This window comes from Harmonia axyridis, chromosome 5, assembly GCF_914767665.1.
Source record: "Harmonia axyridis chromosome 5, icHarAxyr1.1, whole genome shotgun sequence".
Taxonomy (NCBI): Eukaryota; Metazoa; Arthropoda; class Insecta; order Coleoptera; family Coccinellidae; genus Harmonia; species Harmonia axyridis.
This window is the reverse complement of record NC_059505.1, coordinates 32,388,788-32,410,571: the sequence shown is the minus strand read 5'-3', so window position 1 is coordinate 32,410,571 and position 21,784 is coordinate 32,388,788. Positions and strand designations below refer to the sequence as shown.

General features: G+C 35.1%; 1 protein-coding gene and 1 long non-coding RNA gene across 16 annotated transcripts in view; one reads left to right on the top strand and one right to left on the bottom strand.

Annotated features, from left to right (window-relative positions):
* The window catches only part of LOC123680809 (disintegrin and metalloproteinase domain-containing protein 11), a 656,359-nt gene that overhangs the window by 624,453 nt on the left and 10,122 nt on the right, over nt 1-21,784 (top strand). For 8 of the 14 annotated variants that reach the window (XM_045618921.1, XM_045618915.1, XM_045618912.1 and 5 more), the window contains 8 exons: nt 4,096-4,140; nt 4,208-4,565; nt 7,349-7,577; nt 8,871-9,060; nt 9,296-9,461; nt 13,602-13,740; nt 21,028-21,153; nt 21,638-21,712. In XM_045618921.1, coding sequence (XP_045474877.1) covers nt 4,096-4,140; nt 4,208-4,565; nt 7,349-7,577; nt 8,871-9,060; nt 9,296-9,461; nt 13,602-13,740; nt 21,028-21,153; nt 21,638-21,712 — 1,328 coding nt within the window. The remainder of the gene's footprint in view (nt 1-4,095; nt 4,141-4,207; nt 4,566-7,348; nt 7,578-8,870; nt 9,061-9,295; nt 9,462-13,601; nt 13,741-21,027; nt 21,154-21,637; nt 21,713-21,784) is intronic. The other 6 variants (XM_045618919.1, XM_045618918.1, XM_045618917.1 and 3 more) reach the window with 4 other exon arrangements.
* LOC123680816 lies at nt 7,377-13,603 on the bottom strand. Of its 2 annotated transcripts, none has more exons than XR_006747573.1 (4): nt 13,467-13,603; nt 11,652-11,861; nt 11,413-11,597; nt 7,377-7,504 (listed from the first exon to the last, which is right to left on the bottom strand). It is a non-coding gene; the product is annotated as an uncharacterized LOC123680816 (long non-coding RNA). The 2 variants fall into 2 exon arrangements; XR_006747572.1 differs by having other exon boundaries at nt 11,413-11,586.

The window sequence follows — 21,784 nt, the reverse complement described above, 5'->3', positions numbered from 1 at the left end:
TTAAGACCGTCACGAAAATCAATTAATTTTTTCCTACGCTGAACGTAGGATGCGAATTACGGTTTCCATTCGCTTTTATATCAATTTCATCATGAAATGCCTCAAATTCAATCAATTTCGACACGTTCTTGGCAGAAACCCCTCATCAATATTATGACGATATATTTTCTGGCTGTATTTGGAATGCCTTAGGAGAAAAAATTGGATCCACGGGCTCAGCTGGGGAGAACTTCACTACAGAATGATTTACCAACAGCTTCACATCATATAACGTAGTTTGGGAAACATGTTCGAACAATTTGAATCATCTGAACTTCCAATAACAACCTCCTACACGTCTGGAGTTCGTTTTTTTTTTGTGAATGGGTAGAAAAGTTGTTTTCGGTTTGAAGAAAAACAATTTCATTTCTCAGGATATTCGGAATTATGTGGTTGAAAGCTGTAGCGATAAGGTTAAAAAAATGTGTTGGCCAGAAATCTTTTTCACTTGTTATTCCATTTTATTTTCATAGAGAATGGTTCACCACTTGAAGCCAATATTTCCGTGAGAATAGAATAACATTTTGCGTCTATATATCAATTGAAATGTCATGCATTGTGTGAATTTCATATTGATAAATAACATCATCAGAACCATTAGAAATTCAAGCAGAATAAAAAAAATCTGGAAACTACTGATGTGATGTTAGGTGCTTTTGAACGCTTGTTTTCGTTCTATTTGCCTAGTCATCTTTATCATTAGTCCTTATAGATCAAGGCAGTAATCACACATGATCCTGAGTTGATTTCGATCAATTTCAAGATTTTTATTAGGTGTACAACTTTGCTTCCGCCATTTTGCAATATATAGCAGTAGCGTTTGGTGGTAGTCCAAATAAATAGATCGTAGCGTAGATGTCATACAAAAAGATTAGGTAATAAACAAAATGGCTGATACTTGGTAATGGATCAAGATAATACAAAAAGAAAAAGAAGTACAATTTCAAGTATGTAATAATATCATTCGATATTAATTATCTATCTGGTTAATTTATCAGCAAAAATGCCATCAACATAACCATTGCCAAACAGAAGATTTCCACGACATAACGTAGGAATCACAATCGAAAGTAATCTAAGGAGAATGCATGTCATCAAGGGAGAGTAGCGATATACCGATTTCACCCTTGTTAGGGATCATCAGTACCGCATAACTCAATCCAAGATGACAAACAAACGAAATAGTAGCCACCTTATTATTATTATTATAAATACGGCGGAAGCAAAGTTGTACACCCATGTAGATGTACTTTTTATTGAGGAACAAATATATGCATGATATATCTTTCGAAGAAACATTTATTTGTTTATGAATTCACGCATAAATATCATACATAAAGTCTTGTCAAAAGCTGAAAAAACGGTTTCTCTAAAACTAAAAATGAAGATTTGAAAACGTAGTTTGAATTCTTTCATGTGGTATAAACCCCTCTTAATAACTCAATAACATCAAGGATAATTTCCTTTAGTAACGGTGTATAGTCCATTCAGGAATTATTGACATCGAAGTAGGTCTTGAACGTCTAGTCGCGGCTTTATTTCTAGTTACAAAAATATCACTAAAAATTGCTATGATCCATTAATCCATCATAGAAATGATCAGTTTATATTATTTTCATAATTTTTGTATTCAAAAGATCCCAAATATTCTAAATTACGAAGAGACGCTTACAGTCATGATTTCATAAAATTGAATTCAGGTTCTATAATGTCAAAATATAGTGGAATGCTATCACATTTCAAGGAAATCCAATGAAGAGTTATCAATTCCTTGAAGAATCGCCAATGGAAGATCCCATTGAATATCATTAAAATATGCATATTCCTTTCCACCAAAGGCTCTTCAATAATTGTTGCATTCTTGATGGGCACTGTATACAAACCTGCTTGCAAAATTCTAATCATATAACTCTTATGGTTCATTTTAACTGTGGTGTCTTAACTGGTGAAGAAAACAGAAAGAAACTGGTTGATAAATTTAAATAGTGTAGCTTAGTGAATGGAAGAGCCATATCTAATGAGAGAGAAATAAAATTCAAAGAATCCTTTTAGTATATGAAGAATTTCAGCATCACAGTTCTACTGTAACTTTTAAAATTGGAACCAATTTATCAGCCGATGTGTAACTTACACTTTATATTGAAACTGTTCATGACCTGAATGATTGATTCAAGTTGTATAAAAAATGTAGATATTATTTGTACACTTAAGTTTTCTATTTTTTATTGAAATGCTTTCGTGCTATTTACTATCAAATTGCAAAAAGTATTCTGCTCATAACAGCTTTTATTCACTCACTAAAAGCTTTTTTGCATGAAATTATTTTTGAATTGTGAATTTTAACATTTTATTGCATTCTGTTTTTATCTTTGAGAGGTTAAAAGGTGAAGAAATTCTTAAATATACTCTTCTGAATATATTTTTCGATTAAATACTCAGTAAAAATTCTATAAAGCAATTAGAATTTATTAGATTTTTGGATTACTCATTGAAGAACAAAAAACAGATTTCAAAATAGAATATAAATAAACTGTAGATGCAATGCCAAGACTTTGTTCACAGGTCTTTTTCATATAGATTTATATAATCCTAATGATCACCACTATCAAAACAAAATATTTAGGTAAAAATCCAGCATTCAAAATAGTGCTCCTCCTAATTTTACCCTTGAATATACTTGAAAGACTTTTCGTTTTCTTTCTAGAGTTTACTGTTGAATAAGACTGCCATTTTCAATAACCAAGTTCCCTCCAGATAAATGAATTTCACATTTTGTTGCAAATATATTCTCTGTATTCACCATAAAATTGTATTCAACTTATATTTTTCTGTTTATCAATAAGCATTTTCCTTTCATTAACTGTTTTGAACTTGTAACCAATTAATTTTATGTAATGTTGTCTTCGATTGATTCAAATCCAGATGCTTTTTGCTCGAATTTTATCCAGACTGATATATTGGTTGCTTCTGGTGACAATCAAATCATTCAATGATTCTTTGAAATCGTATTGCACAGGTGTAATGACTTGCCTTCTTCTTTTTTCAAACAGTACTGTGATAAATATTCAAATATATTAATCAATGTAGGATCCAGTTATTATTCCCTGTAACGAATTGAGATGGTCAACCGGATGCTTGGAGACCTATTAGTTTCTTTTAGTGTCGAAGGCATGACAGTTTCAATCGATTTACAGGGAACGAATTGTTATTGTACATAATGAAAAAGGAAGTGTTATTCTTCGGGGTGTCGAAGAATGTGTCATGTCGGTTGTAAAACTTAAGGGATTTACTGGGGTTGGGAAAATTCCAGAACAAGACGGTTATGCCAGATGTGTTACATCTGTTTCTCAGGTTCTAGTTCTTCTAGAATATTCGATTTTCAGGAATCCGAGAAGATCTTTGTGGGCGGTACGGCAAAGCTCTTATTGGACGACATGGGGATGGTACTTTCCCTAAAGGTGTGGCCAAGACATAAGAAGGGATATTCATGACAGGGTAGTTCCAATCGGGAGAGAGCACAGTTCAGATTAAACCGAAGACAGGTACAGATGGGACAGTTTAACTTAAGCCGAAGACGAGTCAAGTTCGGTCGGCCAACTTAAGACGTAAGACGAAAAGACGGTTCGCGGACTAGATTAAAACGAGTCACGAACAAATCAAAGACGAGACGACCGAAAACTTGAAGTACGACAAAGACGTTATTATCGAAGACGTTTCGAGTAATTAAAACTAGAGTTAAAAACGAAATTCAGTACCGTAGTGAGAAACTTGTAATTAAGACGTATTTAAGATCTTCTCAATACTGAGTTTGTACTGTGTAATTGTGGCTTTGTAAATACAATAAATTTGTAAATAATTCAAAAGAGTTTAATTATTACAAATCCAACAAAGTCACGGAGAAAAAGACGAAAGGCCAGGTAATCGAATCATACCTCTAGACGATCGATTAACCAAGCCTACATCAATTGTGTTTTTGAAATTGATACAACTTTTTAGTTTCAAAATTTCTTGGATCAAAACTGATAACACAAACAACTCAATTTCGATTTTCCACAGCCACCCGGGATGTCAATAATTCATGAATGGACTATACCTTCAAAGGTGCGATTGATCATCATCATTCACTATCAAATCATCCAAATCTAACCTAATTTGTTTTCTTTTCAAGGTACGCAAGAAGTGCGGCAACCGCATAGTGGAGGACGGCGAAGACTGCGATTGCGGAACCTTCGAGGAGTGCCCAAAGATAGACCCCTGTTGCGACCCATTCACCTGCAAACTGACAACGGAGGCTGAGTGCGCTTCTGGACCGTGCTGTGATGATTGCAGACTGAAGGAGAAGGGGATGGTGTGCAGGGAATCGGCGAACGAATGCGATCTTCCTGAACATTGTACCGGGGAGACGGGAGATTGTCCCAACGATTTGTACAAGAAGAACGGCAGCCCCTGCGGCGACAATTCGGGCCACTGTTTCAACGGCTTCTGCAACACGGTGTCGCAACAGTGTGAGAAGATTTGGGGATACGGTGAGTCGAAACATTCAATTTGATCATTCTAATGGACTAGTTTTCATTTTTTTGTTAAGGATTAGTTCTAAAAATTTAAGTGAAATGAAACAAAAATGTGGAAGAATCATTGAAATATCTCTAGAAATGAAAAAGTTATGGGACTTTGAAGTTGCGCTTGGAAGAATAATTTCATAGTACGTGTAAGTGGCGTGACGTCACACACTAGACGACTGGTATTCACAGAGTGCTTACGAATTCATTGGTGTACAATCACTTGTGCCGTTCGTGTCGTGTTTTGTTCGTTACACGATGGCTGAAATAACTTACTATATACATACATATAAATTACTTTTTTCTCTTTTTACTTTTTACTCCTCACATAAATATGTTTTGCCATTGATAGACTTCAACAACCAGTACTCAACTACAAACTGTTTATGAAACGTTTTTTAAATAAATCATCGTTATAAGTTGAACCATGATGAAGCAAACTCAAAAGTAGATACTTACTTGGAAAGTTTAACTCCTTTTATTTGCACACTGACATAAGATGGATTTGAAGAAAAAACTCCATCACTGCGAATAAATCTATTTTAGGCAAATTGTCACTTTTTCCTTTCACGAAACCTTCTTCCATTATGGTGACATAAAAACAAAACTCGAGTTAAAACTACACTGTACACCTACAAACGGCGCGAGAGCCTTGGCGCGGCTAAGTATTTAAACGTAATTTATGGTGTAGCGATCACAGGCAAGTGCCGTGACGTCACAGACCAAAGACGTTCCGCGCTAAAATACGTAAATTTAAATGATCTATTTCTCAGTCATTTATTGATGGATTTTCAACATTTTTTCACTGATTTATCAGTTTTGCTCTATATTTTAATTCTATAGTGTCAAATATAGTATTATCAACATCACTAAACTAGTCCATTGATGGATCTTTCTAGCTGATCCAAGTAGTGAAACATTCACTCCTGGTGATGATGAGAAACTGGATGATCCTGAAAGAATAATTTAGAGTTCACTTATAGAAATAGAACTAAAGGATACTCTATAAAATCATCTATCGACTTCTAAAGTTGTAATACCCAGAAGACTCTGGGAAGATTCAATCGCAGAGTTTCCATAAAAAATCATAAATTAACTTTGATATTGAAGATCTTTCTAGCTGATCCGAGCAGTGACACATTCACTTACAGTGAGAGAGAAATTGAAAGATCTTGAAAGAATGAATTACAGTTAAGTTATAAACTTAGAACTAAAGGATACTCCTCCGAATCATCTATTGACAGAGGTTGTAATAGCCAGTAGGCCAGTTAATGTAGTTACCTCTTTCTGGGTAGATTTAATCGCAAAGTTCCTATAAAAAATCATAAATTAACTTTGATATTGAAGATCCTTCTAGCTGATCCAAGCAGTGACACATTCACTCTCGGTAAGAGAGAAAAATTGGAAGATCTTGAAAAAATGAATTACAGTCAAGTTATAGACATATAACTAAATGAATCTCCTTCAAATCATCGTTTGACATCAAAGGTTATATTAGCAAGTAGGCCAGTTAATGAAGTCACCTCTTTCAGGGTAGATTTAATCGCAGAGTTCCTATAAAAATTATAAATAAACTTTGATATTAAAGATCCTTCTAGCCGATTCAAGCAGTGACATATTCACTCTCGCTGAGAGAGAAAAATTGGAAGATCTTGAAAGAATGAATTAAGTTAAGTTATAGACATAGAACTAAATGTTTCTCCTTCAAATCATCTATTGCCATCAAAGGTTGTATTAGCCAGTAGGCCAGTTAATGTAGTTACTGCTTTCCAAGCAGTGACACATTCACTCTTGGTGAGAGTGAAAAATTGGAAGATCTTGAAAGAATGAATGAACGTCAAGTTATAGACATAGAACTAAAGGATACTTTATTGAGTCATGGATTGGCATCAAAGGTTTTAATATTCATTAGGCCAGTTAATGAAGTTACCTCTTTTTGAGTAGATTTTCTATGAAAAATCTTAAATAAACTTTGATATTGAAGATCCTTCTAGCTGATTCAAGCAGTGACACATTCACTCCCGCTGACGATGAAAAATTGGACGATCTTGAAAGAATGACTCAAAGTTAATTTATAGACATAGAACTGAAGGATAGTTCATTGAATCCTCTATTGGCATCAAAGGTTATAATAGCCATTAGGCCATGTAATGAAGTTAGCTCTTTCAGAATAGATCACAAAGTTTCTATTTAAAATCATAAATGAACTTTGATATTGAAGATCCTTCTAACTGATCCAAGCAGTGACATATTCACTCTAAATGAGAGTGAAAAAATATATTTTGAAATAATGAATTACAGCTAAGTTATAGGTATACATGAAAATATGAAATTTTGAACGAAGCTTCAATTTTTCTCTCCTATTTCCAAATGCAAATTTAGCAAGAGATCCAAATTTCGAAACTACTCTAAAGCTGTCAAATTTTAAGGCTGTTGCGTCCAGTTTTTGAATCTCGACTAAGAATTCGAAAATTACAGTTATTAAAACGAAATGATAGAGCGATAGAACTGACGCACAAAAAAACACTTGAGAAAACTTGGTCATCGTTGTTGTATTTTCAAGGAGAGAAATAACGATAACTGTTTCCAATATAAAATGGATTCTTGACCTAGTATATGAACTGTCCCTTATATCTTTGAATTTTGCTCGATATTTAGAGAATTTTTATCATCATCAAGATATTTGGAACAATTTTGAAACAGAATAATTTGAAAATTCACCCTCCTCTGATTGAGATGACGTTTTTCAGGTGGAAAAGCTGCAGACAACCAATGCTTCGAACAGTTCAACTCGAAAGGTTCCATCAATGGCCACTGCGGTAGTGACTCCAGTGGAAGATTCATCAAGTGTGCTCCAGAAAACTTGAAGTGCGGCTCGTTGCAGTGTCAATTGGGAGCACGATCTCCTGTGATAAAAGGACTAGATCAACTTTTTTCTAGGACGATTATATCGATCAAGGGTGTAGAATACGAATGCAAGTAAGTATCACATTTCGAAATATCTCTGAATGTTGTTTGTAGCTCTTTTTACTTCACCCACAATCCTTCATTTTCTAATTTTCATCTTACATTGTTTTCAAGTTTCATTTCATCTACCATTGAATCTCAAATGCGAAAAATCATAACATCAAAACCACTCTGAATAATTTGAATTAAATTGAATATCGGATGAACGTAGGGATTCATCAATCCAAGTAGCTTGACATTTTAATCAACTACTTGACTTGAAAATCAAGCTCGTGAAAAATTACATTCTTGAGTTTGACTTGACTTGATTTTAGATATTTACTTCTCGACTTGATATCAAGCTACTCGATATTACTTGAACTTGATGTGCACGCATCGCACGGCTTATATTTCTGCAATCTCGTGCGCGCTCAGACTGAATAAGGGGATTCCTCGAGCACCGAGAGACTGAAGCATTCGCCAGTGTGACTTTATTAGTAGTTTCCTCACATTTCTATGAAATCTATTGGTAGATTTTGGTAGTTTCAGAAATATCTTTATAAACTTGGCCAAAATGGCCAAGGATTTTTATCAACGCCAGCATCTGCAGATCCTGTTGAAAGATAATTTTCCAGAGCTGCTCTTACAGTTACAAAAACCCGAAATAGGTTAGGCGACAAATCTATGAAATGCCTCATGTGTCTTAGATCCTTAATTGAAAATTATGAAATCAAACAAAGTCTGGAGGTTTCTCAATATTGAGAAACTCAATTTTTTCATTATTTTTTATTTCGTTATGATTTATAGTGATTTAATTCATGTTTCTATTTCAAAAAAGTTGATATTTTCGGTTCTTTCATACAATAAGTTTGATAAATAAGAGTGTTTTTGATAGGTTTTTTTCCAATTCATCATTTTTTTATTGAAGTGACACTACACAATAAAACTGCTTAAAATCAAGTAGCTTGATATGATTCGAGTACTTGATAAATAAATACCTGACCTGAGATTGAAAAACTACTACTTGACTTGAGTTCGATTTGAAATGAAGTCAAGCTCAAGCCAAAAAGCTTGAAAATCAAGCCAAGTCGTTAATCCCTGGATGACCGTGAAGAAGAATTATACTTTCGATTTGATTTGTTCAAAATAATGTTTTTTCTTTGAAATTTAAATCTTATTCTTCTTCTTGTTCTCTAAGAGGATGATTTGAAATTGGAAACTGAAATCGTAAAAACATTATCTCCTACCACAGTTTTCATTCCCTTCTGTTACTATCGATGTGTTGGTGTAAGACGTAGAGACTCCTCAAATAGTTATAAGAAGTAGACTTGTTTACAGAACAACGACGGGAAATGGGGAGAAAAATGATCTGCCACAACATGGACTTGTACGCGACGGAACACCCTGTGGAGATAACCTCATATGCCTTAACCAAACGTGCACTAGTATTTTTCCGTATATCGATCAGCTCAAGTGCCCTACTAACAAAATTAACCAAGAGTGTTCTGGGAGAGGGGTGAGTTGAAAAATTCCTGCATGCAAACTCCTAAATGTTTTTCATTTATTATTCACAAAAATTGCTTTAAACATGGCTGAATTATGCTTGTTTGAGATAATCGAGAAGATATTTCACTCAATATAAAATAGCTCAAATAATAAAAATTGTTCCAACTTCAACTGGGGATTCCCCAGGGTTCAGTTCTTCAATATCGAATATTTTATTCGCATCAATATAATCAATTGCTTTTCAGTACTGTACCAATACCAATCGTTGCTATTGCAACCCCGGATGGACTGGTTCTGATTGTTCAATAGAAGATGAAATTATTCCATCCCCACCTCTCCCTACGAGGCCATCGTTGGAGAGAAAAAGTACGAATTTATCCAGCGTTATGAAAAAGAAAGAAACCCCCTACGGTAGGTATCTGGAAAATGTTTAATAATCATGCAATTCTTTGTATACATCTCTATCAAAGAATTTTATAATTGCAACCAATATTGATCATTTCCAAGGAGTAAGATGAACTCGCCAAGAATCATCTGTGTAGAGTTAAACACGAATTCAAAGAGATTTTTTTGGTCAAACAATTTCGAGAATTAGGCCGTCTTCCAAATATTGGTCGAAACTGAATCTTTTTGTTATTTAAATAATCCTCGAAAAAAGATGAAATATCTTACCAAACACAAAACAGCTTCCATTATTTACGTTCTTCTTAATGAGATGTAATCATATCTGACATGGAAGAATCTTATTTACACAACCTTGTTGGAAAGGTATCGAATATTCTGAAGGTATCAGGCGATATTCCTAAGTTTATTAATAGAGCTATCGAATTCTCACTCCTACTCAATGAACCGTATACATAAGAACTATTTCAAATGAGAATATACCGCTTCTGCTGAATATATAAGAGACATTTGTTTTGGACAACTTCAAATAATGCACTGCTGAAACAGTAACTCACAATTTCAGAAGGTTGAGTATTTCAGATTTCAAAAAAAACTTTACGATCTTCGATTTTGCTTCATATCCATCATCCAAAGTCACAAAACACATATGCAAGCTTCAACATACATAACAATCAATAAAACGGGTTGGAGTAAAATATAAATGAACTTCCAATAAGTGAGCATTAAATATGGAGGTTCCCTTGTTTTATAGTGAATATTTTACGGTTTGCTAGTTCCTATATGCATCAGCGGGTTATGAAAAATAAAATTTTTATATTTTTATGGGATAATACTTACATTCAGGCTTTGCGTAAAATTCTGATCAGTTTCAATTACTGTAATTGGATAACGCGGTTATTTATCTATAGTTTATAGAATTATGGATTATGCGAAGTTATATTCCTCATTTTATGAGGTAATCTTTTTATTCATCATATCCATATGCAAACATTAGTCTAGTAATGGATGATAGTACCAAAAAAAGAACATATTTTTGTATTTATGTTCTAAATTCCTGATGAAATATTAGAGAACTAACTAAAACACTAAATAATGTAAAGATAATAGTAATACAGGGGTGATAAAATAAATAAAACCCAAAACATATAATGGCTAACAAACTAATTATAATGCTCATGATAATAATTTAGCTTGTATCATAATTATACGACCAACAATTTATTTTAATGACCACCGGATAATGTTGAAACAGCAACAAGAAGCTTGAACATTTGGTTAAGCAAGCTACCGCGTGGAGATTCACGGCTTGGTTTGATATTAAAACTACTTGCTTCAAGCTCAAGCTCAAGTAGCTTGAGCTTGACTTGAAATCAACTCAAGTTGAAGTCAAGTAGTAGTTATTTCAATGTACTTCAAGTATTTATTTATTAAGTACTTGACTTAACATTGAAAAACTACTACTTGACTTGAACTTGAGTTGATTCCAAGTCAAGCTCAAGCTACTTGAGCTTGAGCTTGAGCCAAGTAGCTTGAATATCAAGCCAAGCCAAGCTTGAATATCAAGCCTAATTGCCAACAGAAATCTAAATCGATTTTCTAGAAAAGCCATATACCAGCAAAAGTGACAGATTCTCTCTTCACACTTATCTCAATGTAACTCAAAATATGAACTAAAATTAAACATAAATTAAATTTGTGAAAGATTTGCAATGAATAACAAATAAAGGATGATTACGTGGCTAAGTTCGACTCACATACGCTTTTAACTTGAATGCTGTAAAAAAAATATAACAACAAGATTTAAAATAAAATTTTGAAAAGTACAAACTTAAATAAATAATTGAACAGTTAGTTCATGAGGATGCAGAATTAAAAGCGGACTTGAAATGATCGATATTGTTTGCAACACTATTGAATGTACGTACACAGAACAAAAGTAACCGAAGGGTATACAAACCTAATTTCCAGGAGACAAGAACATTGATAACTTAAGCACCTTATCCCTGGTATTCATCTTGGTAGGCGCGGTCCTCGGTGTCTTCATTTGTTTTACTTTTATGGCAGTTTGCTACAGGTAGAAAGTAAACCATCGTGGTCGTGTTTTAAATGGACGTAAATGTGTCGCATTGTCCTGTAAATAGGCTTTCGTAATTCGTATTGACCGTGAATCTCGTATGATGTTATGCCCTTAAGTACCTCAGAACTTAATCTGCCAGCAATAGACCACTTGCAACTTTGTCTTCCATATGATTACTGGCTAAGAGAGGCACTAAGCTAACGACTCATCTCTTGCATGCATCTGTGATCATTTTTCTCTGTCAAAGTAATATCTGCTTCAATGTGCACGCTAAACACCTATGTTTCTAGCTATTTTTCCATTCTTCATAAATCGAGTTTTATACTCCACTAAAAATTGACAATAATACTTCAAAATACAATAGTGCACAGTAGAACTTCAAGGATTATCAAATGAGGAATATGGAGCTTGATGGTCAAGGTATCACACTTCATATTTCTTCCTTTGACAATCCTGGGATTCTTCTATGCAAATAAACTAATTGTCCAAAATATTTATATTGTCTCATAGTCATCTTAAGCTTCCATTTTTAACAAGTATACTCAAGTATATTCAATAAGCATAGCCCCAAACTCTGGAGAATGACCAGCTTCATTGTCTTGGTCAGTTGCTGTTAAAATTTTACTAAAAAGAGTTTTGTAATTGTAATCAATCTTTTATTCAATGGGAGCCATGAGACTGAAGCAAAAGCCAACTGAAACAATTTCATTCAGAAATTGTTCAACAATCAACGAAATAGATCAAATGAACAAGTTTCTTCTAATCAGCTAGCAATGGTGCCACGGTTAAGATCGTTGTGCAGCATGTATTCTGTTGTTCTAACTGTATATCTGTTGTTTCTCGCTTCTCATACGTGGTGGAGATGACACTGCCCTCTTCTTCGTGTCAGTGAGGTTATTGTGATAAACACAAATCAAAAATGAATAACATTTGATCAAATTGATGATCAAATTGAAGTTATTGTGATATTTGTTCTGGAGATGAGAAAAACAAATAAAATTCTACGCCTCTATTTTGCATAACAGAAAGTAAACATTGTGGTGCAATCTTACTCTCAAAATGATGGGAAAGTTATCACGAGGAGGATTTTGCCAAACCAAGAATATTTTGATAATGATTTGAAGAAAGTGAAGTACTTCAATTTCTTCTGACAGTCAAATGGATCTATATTAATCTATATTTATCTTTAACTTAACTCTACATACAATACAATGAAATCCTCAATACACGATAATTTAAAAGTCAAAGAAGTAGTACTAGAAAATTTCGAATAATATAGCAAATTTATAAAGTTCCATATGAAGCTGCTAGCAACCTAAAAAAATTGGATATCAATTAGAACTAATACATGAAATAGCAGAAGATATTAGACAAGATTTAGATAAATTAAATAATAAATACCTATAACGATATTGAGCTAGCTAGTATTCAGGATTACATTCTGATATTCGCCTTCCATCCTCACCTAAAGAAGTTATATTATGAAAAAAGTGGAAATTCCAATGGTTAAGTAAAGGTGCTCACACACTATGCGGCTAATCGCACGGTTATCCATGCATCTGAGCGTTCTTTTCACACTGTGATGCACTCCGATGTAAAAAATTAATCGTGAATCCATAAAGTATTTTGATTTTCCATAGAATTCATAAAATCGTGGGAATAAGTCTCTCGAACTTAATATCACGGCGACTTCATGTGATTGCGGTTGCGATTGCAACCGTGTTCAGCTGAACGAAAGCAGCGACGCTAGCCGCATAGTGGACAGACGATCTGAAGCACGAGGAAATGTGAAATCATAAAGCATCTTCGGAACAAATATCACAATCGTCTCGATATAATTCATGATGTGAATAAATGAGTACGGCCTATATTGCAAGTTGTATGTTGCCGGTTAGGTTCTGATGTAACGTAATTTGTGTACTGTACATACTAACATTTATTTCGATATTGTAATATTGTCTCATTGGTGCTTTCCTTCTCTCTTTTCGCCTGTGTATTGCTGTTGATGCATGATGACGTCACGGTGCCGTCGCTTCCCACATCCTACAATGCTGTTGGACTGACCGCAGAGAGCTATCACGGTTCCAACACGGTATTTCTCGTTGGTACACTCATGTCGGTGGTAGGGGGTGTGTTCATTGTGTTCGCAACTATGGCCCTATGCTACAGGTCAGTCGTAGTACACAAAAACTTCTCGCTCTGTCTCAGGTTAGTGATCGAGCAGACCTCAATCAGGTAGCGACCCACGTATTCAGCATCCGCTCGTGCTTTTCGATTTTGGTGCGATCTTTTACCTTTTTTACGACTGATGACTTGGTATTGTTCGCGCCCCAACACCTGCGCCATCTGCCGTCAAGACCAGAGAACTCGCAGACTTCAAAAATTCTAAGGACCTCTAAGTGGACACTAAAAACCATTGAAGCTGGAGCTAGTTAGCTGGAGTGAAGTTATCAGGATTATTAAAACACTATCTCAAGAAGATTAAACCCATATATAGAGTGATTCACCGCGATGGCCTATTAGACGTTTATGGAAAACTAATCATAATTTTGTGCTGAAAATGTGCATGTTTGGGGTTTGAGGCAATGATCTTTCTCCCTGAAATATTTTCAGATCTCTTCAACTTCCGGTTATACCGGAAACAGACTACTACTTCCTTATTTCAAATGGGTCACCAAGTAAATTCTTGCATCATTAGATAGCTTTCTTGATAAAAATTTCAGGAATATGCTTTACCTTGGGTAAAAACTCAACGGTTCATGAGTTAATGGGATTCTTATGGTTTCGATGGGGACTCAAATTTTTTTTAATATTTCGGCAGAAATTTTTTTTTTAAAAAACCCTTTTTCATTTTCGATTCTGCAAATACGTAGTATTATAGAACTGTTTGCAGTTTGAATCGAAAAATTTGGTTATCGAAACATCGAATTTTAATTTCTTCCTGTGTTTTCCGGAAGTCGCAGACTACCTCACACAGTTATAAATTGCGGTTTTCTTCATTTGAAATTCTTTCTTGATAACTCTCAAAGTACTCATTTCAGGTATAAGGTTAGTTTGAGTTACACTTTTTATATGTAGAATCGACTGAAATAATAAAAATAAAGGTTCTAATTTGAAAATCTTGAGTTTTGATAAATTTGAGTTGTCCAACTTTATGATCTTTTGATAAACACCCACTACATTCTTCTTCCAAAACGCGAACAGGTTTATAATACTACGTATTTGCAGAATCGAAAATTATGAAGGTTTTTTCGAAAAAACTTTTTCTGTAGAAATATTCTAAAAAACGTGAGTCCCCATCGCCACCATTTTTTCATAAGAATCCGTTTAACTCATGAACCGTTGATTTTTTGTATAGCATTAAACTGAAATTGTCATAAAAAAGCTATCTAATGATGCAATAATATACTGGATGTGCCATTTGAAATAAGGAAGTAGTATTCTGTTTCCAGTATAACCGGAAGTTGTAGAAATCTGAAAATATTTTAAGGAGGAAGATCATTGTCTCAAACCCCAACAAGCAAATTTTCAGCACAAAATTGTCAGTTTTCCATAACCTCTTGATAGGTCATCGCGGTGAATCGCCCTGTATAGATTTCAGACAGAACCTCGCTGCAAGCTCAATATATAGCCAATCAATTCAATCCAAATAGTTCCATCACAGCTGAAGAATAAAGATGAAATCCCCAAAATGGTCAAAAGCTGAATGTGTCAATTTCAAAACTTCCTTTTTGGAAAACGCTACCAATTGAACAACAGATAGGAGATCCTTGAATTGGAAAAAAACTTCCTCATCATTTACTGTTCCTTCGAAACATAGGAACCAGAATCATTCAAAGCCACAATGAAAGATCCAGGTTAGAAGGTTATTTGAGGCTTGGTGGCAATATCTTCAACTATTGATAGATTGGGGCAATAGCTAAGTTTGTCAATCTACGAATTTCAATATTGACAACAGGTGGATGGTTCTTATTGACAAAGAACCTTTTTTCCTCATTTTGGGTTCATATATACATATGAATCAAAAGAAAACCTCAATGTCAACTTCGTTCGATGTCACATTGGAAGATCAGAAACTGGATTGAACTGTTAGAATCATCAGATTCTTATTTGGGACTTGCTGCCAATTGATACAATTTCATTCCTAATCATTCATGGAACTTTGAAAAATTTTCTGGCCAATATCATCTTATCGTCATATGGAGAACACTTATCGATATATACAAAAACCTAAATCTTAAATTCATTTCACAAGGGTCGTGTTTTTGAAGTCTGGTCGAGTTTCTCAGTAGACTGGTGAATTGCCGCTTGTTTTGGGGTAGTTCGTGATGAAGCTTTACATGTTTTGCCTTTCTCTTCTCTTTTTTAGAAACTGTAGCCAATGTTTGCTTTCAATCTCACAATAGATATCGTGCATGAAGAGGAAAGTTTAACCTTCACCCATTCGTTCCAACGCTGAAGCTGATATTCAACAACCTCCATGCTACCTGCAAATCACTGAATAATCACCATCTACAACCCAAAACATGTCCCTTTCATGATTCTATACGTTCGACCTCACATATTTCCCCAAACATGAAACAGTTTTATTTTTCGTGAACTTAGTTTGCTTTATCCAACCTGAACATTGATTTACTTAGATTGTTTTTCTTGGAGAATGATTTTGATAGTTTTTAAGTTGAAGGTGTCACGGTCGAATGGTAAGTAAATACCTCTAGAGGTTCTGAAAGTAGTTCGATTATTGATAATGATCGATATCCGACAGGATGACATCTTGAGATGAGAAGAATACAATGAACAGATATTCAACGTTAAAGAAAGATTTACCCCATTTCCTATAGAGTTTATAGTGATAACTAATTATTCACGTCCTCAACCCTAACTTAGAACATAGCAAATATTGGCTACAAAAGTTTACCATCGACGATGTTACAACACTTTTTCCGATACGATAATGACTCCTTTGAAGGTATGAAACTCAAGCGAAAGATGAAGGAATATATTCTTGAAAACTGAAAATTTTTGTCACTTATCTCTAGTCTTTATCGTTTCAATTATCTTATACCAAAAAATACAGTTTCGATTATTTACAGCCCATTTGTTTACAATTTGCCACAACATCCACTATGATGTGATAACAAAAATTTATGAATCAAAAACTCAGCTTCTTACTCAAGTAACAAACAAGGCCTCAAAGCTCGAAATTAATAAAGAACATTGCTCACACGTGTTACAATTGTTCAGAGGCCTCATAGGCACTCATAAGAATCCATAGACCTTTACCAAGACTCAATCGAAACAATTTAGAAAGAGATATAAAATGATTGACAAGTTGATATTCTTCTATGGTCAAATAGAAAGCTAACAGTCATAGAATCCGAGATTTTCTTCTGTATGATGGCCTGAAATGAGTTACCCAAAATTTTCAGATCTCAAGGACATATCAACCGAATCGAAATGAAACGTTGCATTTCTTATTGTCGCAAATCGAAATATGTACACAGAGGCTCAGAGCGAGTTGGATAATGATTAAAGAAGTTGCCACCCTCCGTACGGACCTTTTTTCCTCTCCCCTCTCTTTCGTATACCGTGGTTGAACACATCAAAGATCCACAATAGGCCTTACGAACTCATTATTATCGCACTGTGCACGTTCCCTTATAAAATGCGAACTCAAATTTCACACGCGATGGTGAATTCAATTTTTTTTTCGTCTCTCTGGTTCTCTCGATTCAGACTGCTCTCTTCGGGCGAACAAATTTAATAGTTGCTGAAGGGTTTTGGTTGCTGGAATGTAGCAGGGCGAAAAAACAGATTTTTTCTCCGTTAAACCGTTATAGCAGAAGTGGAAAACCTACGGGGACTGTTTTGATGTCAGTTCGTTATATATTCGAGGAAAACTAGTTTTTTTTTCGGGTATAAGCAACATCATTTTATTGGAAATCTAGCCATTTGGTTAAGCCTGTTTTCTTTTTCGATATGACCCATAAATTTGGAAGCTTTGAGTTGATCCCTAATCAAATGCAAGGAGGATTAAACAGATCCCGAAGTTTTTCAAAGTTTATTATTTTTCTTCAACAATGTCTCTGTTCTCTTTTCGAAGATATCTACTGTTTTCTTTCCGCTACTCAAAATTTTTTGTTCTAATGGTTGTGTTTCATTCAGTTTTTTCAAATGGATAAAATCAAACGAGAAAAACCAGAAAGTGTGCATTAGATTCTTTTAGTATTTTATGGATTACATTATACAAATAACTGAATGCTATAGATTAGATTTTAATATTCAAAACTTGGTCCCTAACCTTCAAACCAAATTCATCTCATTCATATTCTTGTTGTTTTCTCCTACACTGTCCATACCTTTGTCGAACAACAGTTCTTTCAGAAAAATATTTCTCTATAACTCCAAAACTCCATAAGCATATTATCTTTCTCCATTTTATTCAAATGCATCTGAAACAATATAGGAGATTGCTGTAAAAAACCATATACATTCCTTACCTAACTACTGAAGTTTACGTGTGGCAAAACCAAAGTCAAGATTGCTTTTGAAATTGAACACAATCTCAGATATCTTCCAAATACTGTATTTTTCTTAAAAAGTTTCTACAGCTTCGATATCATCAGTAGAGTTACTGCTACATAGACCTGGCGGTTCAAAGAACAAGTAAAAAGAACAGTAAAACTATTAATGAAACAGGATACCGGTTTTAACAAAAAAATCGATAACGGCATGAATTTGAGATCGCATGATAATGGGAACAACACAATCTATCATTTGGGTCACAATTAAAAAAGAAATAGATTATAATCAAAACCCCCTCCCACCGTTAACGAATACTGGGATGCTACGGTAATATTAAAAAAAATACCCCACTTTCTCAAGCATGGGCATGTCTGGATTCTAAGCATGTACTAGTAATAATTGTTAGTTAAATGTGTCATTGTGTGGATTGTGCATTTATACAAGAATCTGCCTCGAAAAAAAAAAAACTAAAAAGTAATATAAATCAAATGAGATATGGTGTGAGTAAAACGAATTGAAGGTTTTGAAATTGTGATCGTCTACCTAATTAAACTAACATTGTGTTTGGCTTGAAATTTAGATGCTTTCGATGGAATTCTAGGGTACATAGTCCTAGTATCAAAAAGAAATTGTCAAATTCAAATTGTCAAATTTTTTTATACTGAATGTCGTAATTTTTTAATCATTATAACAATATTTGTACTAGTGAAGTGGTTTCCACAGTAAAATGTTTCCAAAAACTATTTTTTTTCTTCTGCCTCATCTCACTCGTATGAACCAGCGTGCAACCTGACTGTACTTACTGTACTGACTGTACTGGGGAGATTCCCCGTATAGATGCATCATCGCAGGTTGTGCTTTTAGATGTGTATATGATTAGTTACGTGTGCTCCAAGACAATTTCCACGTAATACATGCACTGATTGTACATAAACAACCACTAACTCAGTCCACTACCTTAACACATTAGAGTGGAGCACGAATCAGTAGCACACTTTAAATCAAATATGGGATGCCAATCAATAACTGAGCTCAACTTCCTTTGAATAATCAAGCAGCAAATGCAGATGGACATATCCATTATCGGTCATCCTTTATCCAGTTAAATCCTCAGGCTATGTCACGTGTTACACCAATAATCAAATATTTATTCAAAAAAAACGTAGTTTTTCGATATCAAAAAAGTGAATATTTAGGAACTGATGCAGGTACACTGCTCACAAAGACTAGGGATCACTCAAATATTCACATTAGGTGAACCCGATTTTTGGGTTGGTCTACAAAGGTATTTGTATATCAAATCCTCAGAATCTGCAAAATTCATCTACTGGTAGATCCATACAGAAAGTATTTATACTGGCAGTGCCACATCAGCAGTGCTACAATAACTACTCAATGAAAGTTAAGCAAGATATACAAAAGACGACACAGTGTTTTTATGAACATTGTAGAAAGCACATACAGCATCCTGATAGAGATGTCTTTTGAAGACAGATTTACTGCGACCATGTAGATCTTTTGTTCTCTACCCTACTCATTCAATGAAACCCACGGAGGTCGTTAATGGCGTTGATAAAACTGACAACCTCCTTAGGAGCCTTAGCCGTCACCTCTCGGGTATCCAGGACCGGTTTCCATATGAATTGTTCTTAGGCCAGCCAGCTCTGGACACTTGCATACCATGTGTTCAGCTGTTTTTGCTTCTGATCCACAGAGCCTGCAAATCTCATCTGCAGACTTTCTCATACGGTACAAATAATGATTGTACCGACAGAAACCCGTCAGCAGTCCCACCATAACCCGAAGCTCGGCTCGTGACAGCTTCAAGAGCTTTCTGGCGTAGGTGGGTGAAATCATCACGAATTTCTTGGCCTGGGTAAGTCTAGGAGTGTTTGTCCAGTGGGTTATCCTGTTATTCAAGTCCCATTGCTGTACCGCTGCCTTATATTGGTCTATTCCTAGCCCACAGAAAGGCTCAGGTCCAGCAGGTGTTAACCTTGATACACTTTTTGCAAGTTCATCGGCTTTTTTGTTTCCTTCAACACCACAGTGTCCTGGTACCCATAGTAGAGTCACTTTATTGCCTCTAGCCAGTTGCTTTATGGTGTTACGGCACTCCCAGGTCAACATAGAACCCTGGCAGTACGATTCCAGGGATCTCAGCGTGGTTTGGCTGTCTGTGGTGATGTAGACATGCGCACCTTGAGGTTCATTTCAAGACACTCCTGAGCGCATACGTAAACAGCTAGTATGTCGGTCTGTAAAATAGAGGGCTCACTTTCCAAGGCTTTAGGGATCCTCAGTTTAGGTCCATATTCCCCAATGCCAGTACTTCTCTCTGATTTTGATCCATCGGTGAACTATATGGATGACTTTTTGTCTAAACGATTTATGAAACCTATTGCACTAGGACGGTCAGTCATGACCGTTTCAAAGGGCTTCTCAAAATTGAAGATGGTTGGCATAACATCCGATGGTTTTGCCAAGAGGTTTGAATCTAGTTGATTCAATATCCTCATATGTCCAACCCAGTTTCCAGGTAGGTGTTGGTGATAACTCATTCAGCTCCAATGAAACTTGTAATATTCTGAAGTGATCCCAAATCTGAATGAGCAGTGTACATCCTGATAAAATCGTCCTAAAAATAACACCAGGAAGGTCTGTAATTCATTGGCTCGCCGGCTAAGATTCGCAAAATGAATGTTTCTGCAAAGCTGTACTGCTGTATTCAAATTATACTTAGATGGGCATGACTTGGTGAACTTTTTCATCCACCATCTGATTGTGAAAAAGTGTTTGATGTCCAGAAGCTTTATTCGTGTCTGCAAAAAGGGTAACTCACGTTACCCACCTGAAACTCGTTGGATCAATTCCCTGGGACATGAATAAACCTTTCAAAACCCTTGATAAACACCTAATAATTAGCTTTGCTTTCGTGCGGTGTTTTCTTTTATAATCGCGATGGAAAAGGAGGACAACTGTTAGCAAATACGAACGTGCTTACAAAAAACCCATGACCAAAAATTACGTGCTGGCCGGAAATCATGCCCAAGATGGCTCTAACAAGATGATCAATCTCAGTGGACAAACTTTAGGGTAAGTCACATCTTCACATCTTCATTTACCATCGAAAATCGAATTCGCTGTTTAAGAGACACACTTCACAAAACTCATTTTATCATCATATCTCGTCAACTCAGGATGAATGTGTGAAAAATTGGTTATATAGTGCTTTCTGCATTATGATTATAGTTACCGCTGACTGTTAGCGATCTCTTAAAGATGACCTCACAAATGGCATGGAAATGCAAGATACCAATACCAGCATTCCAGCAATTTGCTGGTGACCATTATTTCCAAAATTTATCAAAGACTTTCAGCCTTCAAGAAAATGGAATACAATCAAATTCATCCCCTGTTGGGTTAATTTATGATCTTTTGTTCCATCAGGTCTATGATGTCTATAAAATGAGTTCGAGTTATCACTTATGATACTTTAAATTTTTTATGAGTGCAAAACTAGCAAATTGCTGGAGGTTCATCATGTAATGATGCGTTTTGAGTGTGTTACTTTTTTCAGCCGTGCGGATTCCCAAAGGGTTCTTTTTCGATCAGCCAATCATATGGGCCCAGGACAGGCGCAACAACAATTTCAGTTAGTAGCTCAATTTGCACAAAACAATTACAAAGGGGATTATTTAAATCCAATAATAAAATCACGATTGCT